This window comes from Sphaeramia orbicularis, chromosome 22, assembly GCF_902148855.1.
Source record: "Sphaeramia orbicularis chromosome 22, fSphaOr1.1, whole genome shotgun sequence".
Classification (NCBI taxonomy): Eukaryota; Metazoa; Chordata; class Actinopteri; order Kurtiformes; family Apogonidae; genus Sphaeramia; species Sphaeramia orbicularis.
The window spans coordinates 50,985,309-51,000,846 of NC_043978.1; the positions used below are offsets into that span (position 1 = coordinate 50,985,309).

At 39.9% G+C, this 15,538-nt stretch overlaps 1 protein-coding gene across 3 annotated transcripts in view; it reads left to right on the forward strand.

Annotated features, from left to right (window-relative positions):
* Positions 1-15,538, forward strand: part of LOC115414390 (serine/threonine-protein kinase PAK 2-like) — a 33,698-nt gene that overhangs the window by 5,606 nt on the left and 12,554 nt on the right. Inside the window, exons 1-8 of one of the 3 annotated variants that reach the window (XM_030127718.1) lie at positions 4,635-4,763; positions 11,672-11,865; positions 11,961-12,067; positions 13,863-14,010; positions 14,102-14,118; positions 14,210-14,323; positions 14,460-14,583; positions 14,680-14,743. In XM_030127718.1, the coding sequence (XP_029983578.1) occupies positions 11,688-11,865; positions 11,961-12,067; positions 13,863-14,010; positions 14,102-14,118; positions 14,210-14,323; positions 14,460-14,583; positions 14,680-14,743 (752 nt within the window). In that variant the 5' untranslated portion in view covers positions 4,635-4,763; positions 11,672-11,687. Of the gene's footprint in view, positions 1-4,634; positions 4,764-11,370; positions 11,472-11,671; positions 11,866-11,960; positions 12,068-13,862; positions 14,011-14,101; positions 14,119-14,209; positions 14,324-14,459; positions 14,584-14,679; positions 14,744-15,538 lie in introns of those variants that run through there. The other 2 variants (XM_030127719.1, XM_030127717.1) reach the window with 2 other exon arrangements.

Here is a 15,538-nt window from a genome sequence, read left to right on the forward strand (position 1 = left end):
GCATGCAGACACTGACAGAAGAGGATACAGATTCATCATTCGCTTGAATATTTTAACTGACAAAGGCACAAAGAAAAGTTCTGGTTCTCAAGGACCAAGTTGATTGGATTTTCTAAATATAAATTCATTCATCTCCTGAACCGCTTAACTCTCAAGAGGGTTGGCGGGGTGCTGGAGCCTATCCTAGCAAAGTTTTGGGTGAAGGCGGGGTACACCCTGGATAGGGGTGTGTATCGGCAAGAAAGTGGCGATACAATACAAATCACAATACTAAGATCACAATACGATATATCACGATATATCATGATACTGTTAAAAAGGCAATTTTTTGTTTGTTTCTTTTTTTTTTTAATGATTATTTCCTAGAAGAATTGAATTGCACCAGAAATCTGCACAAATACTTAACACATTTTTATTTGATCAGAACAGGATCTAATGCTATATCACAAAATGTTCCTGTGTTCAAACTGAAATTATGTTTTACAGACATGACAGTTAAAGATCCTGTTCAAATGTTCATATTCTACTCGTTCATAACTAACATAACATTATTTTTGTGCAATCCCAACAAAGGAACTAACATTCTTTAATAAGCGAGTTTTAAATGATAATAAATAAAATATAAACAAAAAGTAAAACAAAAAAACAAAAATGAACCTCCACAATATCTGCATTTGAATAAATACCTAAAAATATCCATACAGTACTTTTTAATATTGATACAGTTTTGTGAAATGAAATATCTTGATATATTGCTGAACCGATATTTTCTAACACCCCTAACCCTGGACCTGTTGTCAGTTCATTGCAGGTAAAGGAAAGACCATCAGGCCCCAGTGAGAATTGAACTCACATCCCCCAGTTTAACAAGACCAGTGCTCTAACCCCTGAACGACAGGGCCTGACTTTTATATTTATAAAGTTTGTTTACATTGTGATAGCTGTACACATTTACAGGAAGTCTGGGACAGAGACAAAAAGAGACTGAAATACTTGTAAAATACACAAATAACATTATTCGGTCAGATTCCACAATTAATAGGTTAGGTGGTAACAGGTGAGTAATCCACTCACCTGTGGTTAGTTGTGTCTTAACACTTTGTAAGAATTCATTCATTCATTAATTCATTCAGATCCAAGTTTATCTCTCAGTGCAAAAATACAAAGACTTTGTGCCTTGGATGAACTACAACTACTAGTACATAATAATGTTCAAAAATTTGGGGGATCCTTGGGAAATCTTTGTGTAGCCTAAAGGCCAAGGGTAGAAACCACAGTTGAATGTTTGTGACCTTTGACCCTCAGGCATGGGAAACTATCACGCCACTGTGATGAATATAGATACAGGAGCTCAGGAGAACTGAAAGCAGCATCTGTGATGGTCTGGGGCTGCATCAGCGTCCACATGGTTGACCTGCATGTATGTGAAGGCATTGATTGGAATTTTACTGACATAGCCTACGTTGCAACATGTTGCTGGAGTCTGCGGTTATTTCAACAGAGCGTACACTGGACCGTCTAGTCAACATCTGTCTTCTATCACACTGATCTCAATTAATGGCGTTGTATGTCACGGCAGTTCTTATGGCATTTGGCGTGCTATATCTACGCATTATCGACCTTTTGCGTGTTATTCAACGCCATTTGATCGCATGTCAATTAATGCCAAGATCTCCGGTTCACATACCCCTAACTCTAACCGTTACCTTAACCCTCATTGCGTGGTTTTTAGCTTACCGGCCGAGAGGCTGTAAGCTATTGTCATCATGTCCATTACAAAATTTCAATCGTCTTCTTCTCTGAAACTACAATACCGATTGACTTCAAACTTGGTATACAGCTTCTTTATGATGATGTCAACAAAAATTAGTGAAATTATTTGGATCCAGATCTGATTCTGGATTTAGTGCGACTTTGAAAAATGTCCCCATTATAAGAGATTGGAAGTGGATCGATGCAATAACTCAGTAAACATAAATTATATCAAGTTGAAATTTGTACAGTCCAGCCCTGATGGGGAGATGACCAAAACATAATGGCCACATGCTGATCAGGATCTTCCTCTGGATCCGGGAACTTACGGGAAATTTAACATGGGCTCTTATGGGGAAAAAATTTCAATCGTCATCTTCTCCGAAACTCCAGTTCTGATTGACTTCAAACTTGGTATACAGCTTCTGTATGATGATGTCAACACAAGGTATTGAAATTATTTAGATCCAGATCTGATTCTGGATTTGGTGCGATTTTGAAAAATGTTCCCATTATAAGAGATAGGAAGTGGATTGATCCAGTAAATCAGTATCAATGATATCAAGTTGGAATTTGAATTTTTTACAGATCTGATTGGAATATGACCAAAACATGGGCTATTTCTATAATATAATAAATACACAGAACTGGGTGATAATAAATGGCATCTAGATACATTTCCCAAAGCTTTTAAATTGGCCGGTAAGCTACAGGGCTATTGGTCCTATTTTTGATGCATCGACTCAGGTTGGACAGGAGGCTATAACATTGTTAACATATGCTTACAACATACAAAGCTTATAATGCGTACAGATAACGCGACAATTAAAAGTGGCAAGTATATTTACGCGAGTCATGATATTACGTGGCTTCTACTGAAAATGTATGGATGTCATGAAGAGGAGAATCAGATAGCAGCCACCATGGACTGTTAAGCTGCTCAAGGTTTTGGAAACAGCAGCAATCTTCTGAATGTGTTGCAGGCATCAAACTCTAACTGCAGTTGTTTGTGTTGAATTCAATCATAGAAAAATGTTGTGCTTTTAACAGTTAAGTTAAGGCTCAAATAAAATGGATGTGAAGTTTGTATGATGCAGTCTTGGCAAAGGTAGGGAAGCACTGCTGTCTTATACTTAACCCTTTCATGCACAGTGGTCACTCCAGTGGACAGTTCTTCTCCAGCTGTTCTCTTGTATATTCATGGGTTTGGTAGTTTTAGTTCCATATCAGCCAAAACAATGGATGCTTATGCATCATCCCAAACACAGTAATTCATATCATTACTGTAACTTTGCTGTTCTTGATAAACCTGATCGGCACTAACATGTTGGAGTGTTAATGAATTGCTAGTTGTTATTAGACTGTAATTAACAGTTTTCTTAAACAAAAAGTTTTTTTTTTGCATATTATCCCCATGAAGTGAGTAATAACTAGTATTAGAGTATGATAAAATGTGAAAAAAACATCAGATTCGCTGCATTAAAAATGTTTTTATTTCATAGTTTTCACACAGTATATCACTTTCTGATATTGCGTTTTAAATACATGTTTCTTTGCTTTAGAAATTAAAGACAATGGTGTCCAGCTGAGTGGACATTTTTGTAACTCTTTAAAAAAAAGGTTCATTAAAAAAAAAAAAAAATTCAATCACATTGTTTTTTTCCATGCCTAAAGAGGAATAAAAACAGTCAGGAAAAAAACATCTTGACTAAGGTTTTCATAATTCATGCATGAAAGGCCAAAAAAATAATATTAATATTCATCTACTATAAAAACATAATAAATCACGAGAATGAATGTTTTTTTCAACTTTTGCTCAAAGTTTAGACCCTAATGTTAATAAAATTACATCAAAAGTGTATTTTAGTGCAAACTTTAATGTTCAAACATGATTTTTAATCTCTGTGGGGTGAAATATACGCTATTAAAAATCTCCGACACAGACAATTAATTTATGCATATCATCGTCAATCCAGCCGAAAAAAAAAAACAGGCGAGGATAAAAAATTTTAATTTCTCTTTTAGTTTGTTACAGTTTACTCAGGCATAGTAATAGATACAATATTTTAGACAATGGGAATAGATTCTGTGAGGTCTCTAAATGTCCACAGACACCAAGAACATCCATATGAACCTTATTATTGTGAAGGAATTCTTCATTTACTTTGGGTATGTCTCTTTAGGCGTTTTTCCCCTGAAAATATGGTCAGGGTTTAAAAGCCTGCAGCAAAAAACATACATTCATACATGAATCACTCCAGCAGTGATAAGGAATATGCAGATATATGAAGACAAAACTTGTACCATGCAGGGCTGAAGTATGCACCTGCTCCCCTTGACATTTTTTTCCTAGCTGGAAGCTATGAAAGATGTTCACAATAGCGCTCCTGTTGGCAAAGGGGAGTGTGATGTGTTTAAGGGCAGGGTGTGTGTGAGAGACAGGGCTTACATGAGGAGGAGCCTTACGTGTGTGTGTGTGTGTGTGTGTGTGTGTGTGTGTGTGTGTGTGTGCGTGTGTGTGTGTGTGCGTGTGCGCGTACATGCAATGAACAGGAGAAAACGCCCAACCCCAGCAGCCCTGAAGCTATGAAATTCCTGCAGAGAGACAACTTGTCTAAACCTGACCAGCCTGCACCCTGCATTCAGTGCAACACACATGCACGCACACACACGCACACACACACACACACACACACACACACACACATATACACACACACACACATATACACACAGGCTTTGAAAATGCACATTAAGGCTGGACTGGGTCTAATTTTATCCAGCCAAGGCAAGAATACACTTGTCCGACCCAAGACTAAAGAGGAATGAGACAGCCTGCTTAGACCTGCCCCAAGACGGGTGAAAAGAGAGAAAGAGGGGTAAGGACACAGAGAGAGATAAAGCGAGAATAAATGAGCATTAGGGAGGAACGTGCACATCCTTAGTGGGAAAAGAACAGTTTTTATTGTTTACAAGATCTTCTGTAAGACACAGAAGAGGCAACACAAGGGGTGAGTACTCAGTGGTTTAGATGAAAGAGTGGGTGAAGGCATGGAAAATAGTTTGGAGGCGTAAAGAGAGCTAGGGGAGTGTCCACATTTTCTGTAGGTGGACGGGCTCATTGGGTCATGTTTTGATAATGATGTGACTGTCATGTTGCATGTATGAAGTGTCAAGTTTAAGGTCAGCCGTCACAGGCAGCACTCGGCCGAACTTTGACTCCAGCTTAGAGATGAGGAATAAGTAGCACGGGACTGGGTTCAGTGTGGACCCTCAGTGAGACAGGACAGGACAGGACAGTACAGTGAGCATTTCTGAACTTATACTGAGAGTAATAATTTAGCCCTGACTCAGGATAGTGCTGACGTGTCCCCTGTTTGTGGTCTGAGGGCTTGGCTATTATCTTTTAGCCAGTCTGTGATTACCGAAGACAAATCAGGTCGGCTAAAATGGCTTTTTTTTTTGTTAACCTCAGTCTCAGATTGTGTGTAGGAGATGTCTTTTCATTTGTGTTTTTGTGGATGAAGGCTAATTTGGAGACGAACAGAGCTGCCAACGGTGCTCTAAGAAGTATTCAGACACTTGCAATTGCCAACACAGCTATGTAAAAATACTCAACAACATGTAAAAGTCTTGAAAAATCCACAGCCTCATGAAAATGCATGAAAAGTATGTGAGAAATACCAGTGTTGAAGTATTTTTTTTATAAATCTGAACTGTGAGCTGTACAGGGCCTGTCATAGTTCTTACATAGTCATCTTCTAATTCGAGCCGAGCCGTGATAATCGGCTCCATTCAGCTATATCAGAACAACTGGGTGAAACTAACAGAAATGTCATGTTTCATCACTCTTTCCGCTTCCTTTTCCATGACTTGAGGTTTGAATGGCGCCCTTTTACATCATCTTGTTGTGCCACTTCATCTCAGGTCACTTCCTGTCTATTAGTACCTGTTTTCATTATCTGTAACTTCTTTGTCTTATTTGGAAATGTTAAATACTGTGTGCAGTTTTTGTTTCCAAAGTCCCAAAGGAAAAAAAAATGCGTGTTGTACCTTTTACCTTTGCATTGGGTGGATTTCTATGTGGTTGTGGTCTGGTGTAGAAGCTGAGACCAGTTTGATTTATTCTCAGTGGACATTTATCATTATGACGGGCTGTGACAAAGTAAAATATGTTCTACACCAGCAGACTTGTGCAGAGGGCATCACTGTGCTAAATCCAACCTGTTAGTAAGAAGTAACATGACAATGAGATGAACATAGTATTATGTTTGTAAGAGTCTTTAGTGTCTGATGAACCATAAGTGATTTACTGCCGAGCCGAAGCCAGCGATAAAAAAGAAAATCACATTTCAGCAGAAGAAAGGGGAAAATGTGCATGATATGTGTCATGTTCTTTTACTATAAGTTCATGTGAGACTAAAACTGCAAAGATTTGGCAACATATTGGTACAGGATTTGATGCAGACAATAGAGATGAGCCAAAAGGGACAAATGGCACGACATGTATACACGGAAGGAAAAAAGATATCACAAACCTGATGACATACAAAAACGCATACAGAAAACTGAAATTACAAAACTCTAAGGCCCCATGGTGCAAAGTGAACATAATAGAAAAAAAATATCAAAAAATAGAATAGAATAGTGATGGGACTTTTGGCTCTTTGAAGGGAGCCGTTCAATCAGGAGCCGTTCACTGAAAAGAGCCGTTCAAAAGACTGGCTCTGTTATGTTTTTTTGCATTATTTTGAAACACCAATGTTTTAATGACTAGATAGGCTACATGTGATGATTGACATTACATTTTAAAGGTGTTTAATTGGCGCGGCAGTAAATATTATCTTACCATAAAAAAGAATAGTTAGTTCAAATGTGTGGGCTAAATCCATGACATGAGAGGTGACATTAGGCAAATGATGGAATTTGACCAAAAACATCACGGTACATTATGTGGACTAGTCTGTAGCCTAAAAGTGAAGAAGAAAATAAAACATTTTCTTATGACAAAACAAGAACAATAAATGTGTGTAAACATACGGAAAAAATTGCACAAAACACAACAGTGATAAATCGCTGCAATTACTTAAATACCTGAACTATAGTGCAATTCTCAGAACAAGAACAGTATGTTGGTAAACATACAGAAAAAAATGCACAAAAGACAAAAGTGATTTATTATTGCAATTACTTAAATACCTTAAACAACTGTAGTGCATTTTCCCTCAGAACAAGAACAATAAATGTGTGTAAACATACGGAAAGAACTGCACAAAACATAACGGTGATTAATCACTGTTATTAATTAAAAAAAAAAAAAATGAACGGCTCTTTACAAAGACTCGGTTCCCATCGTTAATTTCAAAGAGCCGTTCAAAAGATTCAATTCGTTCATGAATGTCACATCACTAGAATAGAATATAACTATAACCTATAAACACTAAACAATATAACTATAGACATAGAATACAACAATAAACAGCAGGGGTTTGAGGAGACAATAAATAGACAATAGAGGTGCAAACAGTGAAGTTAAACTGATGAGGTATTGTTAAATGTTAAGGTTATTGATTTAAAGTGACATATGCAGTGTGCAATATGCAGTGTTGGGAATAACAGCGTTAAAAATAGCGGTGTTACTAATGCCGTTATTGTTTTCCAGTAATGGGTAATCTAATGAATTACTATTTGAAACGTTACAACGCTGTTACCGTTACCAGCAGTGAAATGTGGCATGTTACTATGCACTGATATCTAACAGCTGTTATCCGTCCTGGCTCGCTCAGCCAGGCACGAGAGGTGTGACATGCGTGGACGAGTCGAGTCTTTTGAACGGCTCTTTTCAGTGAACAATAAGAACTGATTCGTTGTGAGCCGTTTGTTTGCGAGCCGTTCTTCTATTCAGATTACCCACACTGCCTTCATACTTCACCTCTGTGCCCATGAGTCTGAGTTGTCCACACTGCCGTCACCTGAACGACTAGTGACATGTCCAAGTTTGAGTTGTCCCAGCACAGCCACTTGAACGCAGCTACGTGCTCAGCTAATTTAGGGGAGGACTTATCAGTGACTGGACTGGGGACATTTACTGCTGGATCAGGGAGGAGCAACTGAAAAAAGAGATGTGTGATTAACTGGAGGAGCATCTCCTTCCTATAAATGTAGATATGTACTTCTGTGCTGGAAAAGCCGGGCCCAGGTGGACCCCAGCCTCACCACAGTCATGGTATTCAGTACCTGTCTGCTGTTCTACTCTATGAAACTGTTCCGTGAAACCCACTCACAAATCAATTTCTTTTTACATATTTGAAGGTTTTTTCAAAAAAGTAACACAATAATTACTTTCCCTGGTAACTAATTACATTCATGAAGGAGTAATTCCATTACTAATTCAATTACTTTTTTTGGGAAAGTAACTAGTAGCGATAACTAATTACTTTTTAAAAGTAATTTTCCCAACACTGGCAATATGGAATAAAGTGGCATGTAGCTGGAGCAGTCCCTGAGATCTGTGTGTGTGTGTATGTGTGTGTGTGTGTGTGTGTGTGTGTGTGTGGGGGGGGGGGGTTGTCAAAGTCCAGGGTTTGAGTCTGTGAGGGTTAGAAGGCGGGACAAAGCAGGGAGGGAGTTCAGCTTCCTGACTTCCTGACAGCCTGGTGGATGTAACTGTCCCTCAGTCTGCTGGTCCTGGCCTGGAGACTCGGCAGTCTCCTCCCTGTTGGCAGCCGACTGAAGAAGCTGTGAGACGGCCGGGTGGGGTCACTTTCAATGTGGAGGGCTTTTCGGGTGAGACAGGTGCTGTAAATTTCCTGAAGGGAGGGGAGAGAGGCACCAGCGATCTTCTTAGCTGCTCTCACTATGCACTGGGGGTCTTTGTGCAGGATGCGGTGCAGGTCAGGATGCTCTCCATGGGGCCTCTGTAGAAGGTGCACATGATGGGGGCTGGGGCTCTGGCTCTTCTCAGCTTGCAGAGGAAGTACAGATGTTGTCTAGCCTTCTTGGCCAGTGCTGCTGTGTTGTTAGTCCAGGAGAGGTCCTCCATGACGTGCACACCCAGGAACTTGGTGCTGCTCACCTCACCACAGCTGCACCGTCGATGGTCAGAGCAGCACGCTGGGTGTGCGCTCTCCTGAAGTCCACAACAATCTCTTTTGTCTTGTCCACATTCCAAGAGATATTGTTGTCTGTGCGCCACGTGGCCAGGTGGCTCACCTCACTCCTGTAGTTCATCTCATCATCATCATTAGTGAAGTGGTCATCAGTCATGGGCTTTAGTAGTCTCATTTCTTCTCTTTTATTCAGTGCAAGTGCAACATCTGATGGTAAAATCTGGCATACTGGTTTAGTCTGGAGTTCGATGACATGAAACTGGGTTCAGAGATGTTACACCAGCCCAACTATAGTTTTATGTTAGTAGTCCACTGTTCAGTGCCAGTTAAGTGTACTATTGGTGGATAAAGAAACTATTGGAAATCTTACACTCTACAAATGAGGAAAAATCATTTATGGTGAAAAGCTGAAATTTCCTTCAGAGAACTGTTCCTGGATATTTTGTCAGAGGCCTCAAAGGTTGGATGGATGGTTGGTTTAATTTTTAGCAATATGTTAATATTTGTCATCTTAAAAGTAACTAAAGCTGTCCAACATTGATGGAATGTGGGGATGTAACGATTACCAGTATAATGATGAACCTTGGTAAAATTCCCGACGGTTAGTATTACTGTGTCAAATTCTAATAATCATTAAAAACGTGTTTAATTACCGCACTTTGAAAAACTCACTGTGATACTGCTCATTTCCTGGAGAAGCAGCAGCCCTCCAGGCGCACATGTGCAGTTTGCCCACACGCAGAGTCCTGCATGGGTCCACTTTTCCAAACCCACACCCGCCCATACCCACAAAGCTGAGTACCACAACCCGACCCACTACCCGCATTTTGTTTCATGTCCAATCCATACTCACCTGTACCTGTCTACATTAGACCCACAACCCGACCAGACCTGTGATTAAACTCATTGTCTACACGGTAACTCACTTTTAAGGGCTTTATTTTTGGCTAAAACACACGCCATGAATACATCTCTAGTATGTGCTGCTCAGTGACGTCTGTGGGCGGATGTAAACAAATGTGAAGCTCACTTCGAAATAAAACAAATCAGTTGTGGATCAACCACAGTGAAATTAGATGATCATCATCATTAAATGTCCTGCAAATGATTTTCATCCTTGAATCTTCTCCTATTTTTTAACTTCATTGCCCTCTACCTGTCCGTATTTTGTTTAATTTTACTCGTGCCTGTACCAGCGAAACTTCTTGTCTTTTTTTTTTTTTAGCCCGTCCCAGCATGTTTTTGGGGGTTACCCTACCTGACCTGGTGCAGAACTCTGCTCGCACGGACAGCGCTCCAGAGATTTTTCCCCCCTAAAAGGACAAAGTTAGAAATCTGGATGTACTTTGGTTTTTTAGAGGACGCTGAGGGGAAACTAATTGAAGAGGGTCAACCTGTCTCCAGAAAATGCAGAAAAAAAGTCTCTGCGAAGGGGGGCAACACTTCACACACAAATGGTCGTGTTGCTTTAATATGCACATTTGATTTGTAGATTTACATTTACATTTATGCATTTGGCAGAAGCTTTTTTCCAAAGCGACTTACAGGGGAAGGTACATGAAACAGTGAAAGTGTTTTTTCTGTACCAGTTCTGAATTCTGTAAGACTAGATCTAGTCTCCAGCACTAAATGTAAAGAAAAGTATTCTTGGTTCTTATCTAGAATTTGCACAAAGCGCAGTTACCTCTTATGGCCATACGGTGCCATCTTCAATGCATGTTTGTATGTTTGATGTTTACATGTTAATATTTTTAATGTTTATGCCAACAGAAAGTGCGTTGTGCGTGTTATTTTATTTGTTTTTGTTTTTTCAAAATAAAACTTGATTAAATTACTTCAGTGGTTGTATAAGTAGTTTTTGAACATTTTGAGCACATTTCAACAACAATGATAACAGTAATAATTTTGGTCACAATAACCGTGATATGAAATTTTCATATTGTTATATCTCTAATGGAATAGATTGGAAAATACATTATTTTCCTTTGAAATTCAGTAGAGTACTGAGTTAAATTCCACCACTTGCTGCTGAAGGGGGAGGGTGTGTGTGTATGTTACGAGGTCAGAGACAGACAAACCTGACCCCGACAATGGGCTTCATATGTTAATTAGCGCTATGTCACTGGTGGTAAGACACAAGAAGCGAGGAAACCTTTGTTTGCTTCCTGTTTCCTGTCTGTGACGTCGCCTGAAACACCGGCTTTGATTGAACTGCTTGCACTGTAACATTAGAGTTGAGATGCGACTGTGGTTTAAGTTGTGTGAGTGTGTGTGGCACGTGTCGACAATCTCAGTTTTCACCATATAAGGACAACAGATCATATTTACAGAACATGCATCATGTTTTCTGGGGATTCATACTACTTTTTATTAGCTCTACTCTTCTTAATTCCTTTTTGTTTCACACTATTCTCAGCCGTGCACTTGCTCTCAGACTCCTCTCTCTGACTTTCTGATTTCTTTTCTTCCTTGTTCGTGTTGTAATCATGAACGAGACTCAACACGTCATTTCTGCCACTGAGCTCTACTTCCTGTTCACACTCTCTGTTCCTTTCGTCCAACACTCAGTGCTGATCGACAGACTGGAATGGATGGATTAGCTAAATCTGTGTGAGTGTTTCTTGTTTTGTCATCTGTAAAATGCAGGTTATGCTTTACTCTTTTGTTAAGGGGAAACACGCATTTCATTGTGTGTTTTTAGGTTAACGTACGATGCTTTGACAGGCATTGTGAATCAAAAGAAAACAGGAAGAAGTGACACAGACCAACAATATGCATTTACTTTTGTGTGTGTCATCCTGGCTGTGTAGGTCTACGTGTGTGTAGATGTGTGACAGTGGAGTGTGTGAGGACAAGCCCCCCGCCCCCCCTGTCAGGATGAGCAGCCAAGGAGGAGGAGCCAAGGACCCCCAGTCAGCCAATCACAACTCTCGACCGCTGCCGTCTGTACCAGAGGAGAGGAAATCTAGGAACAAGATCATCTCTATGTTTGCTTCTGAAAAAGGTGAGAGATGCACTGAATACACACATTATGTACATACAGTTTGAATACACATGTAGTGAGAGCTCAGATGACATTACGTATGTATTCACCTGCAGGAGGGAGGAAGAAGGACCGGGATAAGGACAGACCTGAGATCTCCTCCCCCTCAGATTTTGAGCACACCATTCACGTGGGCTTTGATGCTGTCACAGGAGAGTTCACTGTAAGTATCTTCTCCTAAAGGGCTATTTCACCTAGTAAATACTGACATTTCATGAAGCAGGGCTTTCTGAGAGTCAGATCTGAAAGAGATTAGCAAAAGTTGATATTTTTCACACTTGCCCCTTTTACAAATGCAGATGTTCCACTGTGTATTTTATTACCTTCGCCAAGGAGGTGATGTTTTTGCCAGTGATGGTTTGTCTGTCTGTCTGTCCGTGTGCAAGATACCTCAAAAACTTATGGACGGATTTGGATGAAATTTTCAGGAAATGTTGATACTGGCACAAGGAACAAATGATTAAATTTTGGTGGTGATCGGGGTGGGGATGGGGGTGGGGTGGGGGCACTGATCTACCTTGGCGGAGGTCTGCGCTCTCTGAGTGCTTTTCTAGTTTATTTATTTTATTTAACCTTTATTTACCCTGGTAAGCAATTAAGAAGAGATTCTTATTTTCAAATGCAGCCTGATCAAAGAGCAGTGGCTCCTTGAGGGGTGGGTGGTGGGTTGTGGGGGGGCTAGAAGTAAAAACAAGGTTATACAATATAGAGAAAAAAACAGTTAATAAACTAGAAAAGCACTCGATGAGCGCAGACCTCCAGCAGATCAGTGCTCTTTTGGCAATTTTTGCCACAAAATTATGCAAAAACCGATATTTTTTGCAATCTCCAACTGATCCACATGTCTCTTCTGAGAAACTTAAAAGTGTTGATGACTCATCTATAGTATTTAAAAAGAAGTATGTAAGTATGTATGTCAAAATTTACTGTAAATCTGAATTTACCGGAGAACTGGACTGGATTCAGGCAGAATGTGTCATCTACAGTGACACTCCAGCTAGAGATGGTATGAAGCTAAACGCAACAACAGCAGGGAGCAAACTTTTGATGGAGTCGTACCTAATCAAAGATAACTGGGACAAGTCAAAAAGAAAAGGAAAGGAAAACCATAATTGGCAATTGGCTCAGAGAATAGACTTTAAAATTCTCTTGCTAGCATATAAAGCACTGAATAGTTTAGGCCCAAAATGCATAGACCCTCTAGTCCAGTATGAACCATCCAGACCACTCAGGTCGTCTGGTGCAGGTCTGCTCTGTGTTCCAGAAGTCAGAACTAAACATGGAGAATCAGCGTTCAGTTTCCATGCTCCGTATATCTGGAACAAACTACCAGAAAATATCAGGTCTGATATCTGAGAGTCTGAGTTCTTTTAAGTCAAGGTTACAGACTCACCTGTTCACTGCTGCCGCTGACTAAAAGACTTTTTACTTTTTAAATTTTATATTCTCTTTCGAAACTCTGCACTGCAACTGTTACTTTAATATGTATGTGTTTTTATATTTTTGGGTTTTATGTGTTGTTTTCTGACTTGCTGTTTTTAATCACCTTTTACATGTTTCTTTTATAATATTTTAAATATGTTTCTTTTTCCCTTGTCGTTGTATTTCAATGTCCTGTGTGAAGCACCTTGAATTGCCTTGTTGCTGAAATGTGCGATACAAATAAACTTGCCTTGCCTTAATTTTCCAGTAAAGATCTGGAACTGTGACTGGTTTGATATATGCATGCAGACTGGGGGCTCAGTAGTTCTTAGATGCAGTGGTGGGGGCTCCAAGGGAAAAAAGGTTGGAAACCATTGAGTTTGGATGGACAGTAAGACTCCATGGAAGCTATCCAACTGGACAGAACTGACACCAGGCTGCCCAAGCTCAAGATTTGGCCACATTAAGTGCTTTTACTGTTAGCTGTGTGTACTGCATTTGTCAGAATGTCTGTGTGTGTCTGTGTGTTTGTGTAGGGAATGCCAGAGCAGTGGGCCCGTCTCCTCCAAACCTCAAACATCAGCAAATCAGAGCAGAAACAAAATCCTCAGGCTGTCCTCGACATTCTCAAGTTCTATGACTCCACCAGTGGAAAACAGAAATACCTCAGTTTTTCCGCTTCTGGTCAGTTCAAACAGATCATTTAAACTTTGTCAGAGTGCAGCCTCATTCTTTTGTCCTAACGCTTTCTCTTTGTCTATTTTGTCTCTTTTAGATAAGGACTCGCAATCGGTGAGTGACTCACTGGTCTTTTTTTTCCACAACATTACATTAAATATGGTTAGTAATTCCTAAATTTAAGTTTTCATGTTTCATATTTCAGCCAGGCAAGCCAGGTATGGCCACCACCCCAACGAGCGCCAAGGATGGAGACGATGACGACGATGATGATACACCACCTCCTGTTGTGGCACCGCGGCCAGAGCACACAAAATCAGTGAGCCCCTTAAAAACCATTGCAATTTGTACATGCAACTACAGAAGGGCAATGTTAGTGAAGTTCAGTATTCCACGGAAAACAATAAAAGAACAGCAAGTCAAAAAAATACACTTCTTTTCTTGTGCTTTGGCAGATGTACACCAGGTCAGTGATCGACCCAATCCCAGCTCCAGATGGAGACGCAGCCTCAAGGGCCGCTGATAAGCAGAAGAAGAAGGGAGGCAAGATGACTGATGAGGAGATCATGGAGAAGCTTAGTGCGTCAAACACACAAATACACACTCTGTAAATTACACATACAAGGCTCTATCTAAGGTAAAGCTTATTTACTTATTGCTCTCTTTATGTCATAGGAACTATTGTCAGTATTGGCGATCCTAAGAAGAAATACACCCGCTATGAAAAGATCGGTCAGGGGTGAGTCACAATTTTTACACTGAAAAAAAAAATAGGACCAGTGTCCCTGATTGTCACCATCATGTTCTATCAAGACTCAATAAGTTGAATTTGTGAGGATGTCAGGTTCTGTTGCTGTTAGAGTCCTGTGGTCTTGATGCAGGAGATAAATCTCCCAATAGAAGTGGATGGTGCTTTCACTGGAGGAGAACTCAACTAATTAAATGAAAGTCCATATATGACTTCCTATCAGTGATTACTGTAACTACATTGATATTGATATCTGTAACCATTTCCATGTCATAAGCTATCAAAATATGGCACATTATAAAAAAAAGGCAACATTTTTATATTTCAAAAATTCATCAAAATTCAAAAATCTAAATATGTCAAAACTGTGAAATGAATCTGACCAGAAATTTAATCAGAGAAGATATTGAAGAAATTGCTAACGAAGACGACGACGGTGAAAACAACGCCAGGCACAGCACCTTCACAATAGCTCATGAGCTAACAACAGAAATTTAATGGAAAATGTTAAGAGAGTGGCAGCTTTGAAGACCACAAGGAGAAGAGCAAGGTTCCTCTGACGCTTTGATCCAGAGATTGGTTTGGTATTTGTTTGATGACTGTTTCAGGACTGTTCTTTGTCACGGATTCTGTTCACGATTTGGATGGTACAACATTAGGCACAGCAAGGATCGGTTCATTGTACTGTGACTGACAGGTTGCACAGAGGTGGTTTGCAGTGTAAAGTGGCTGGGATGACAATTAAACTGTGAGATAGTCACAGTAGGGTGGGGATGAGTTACTCCC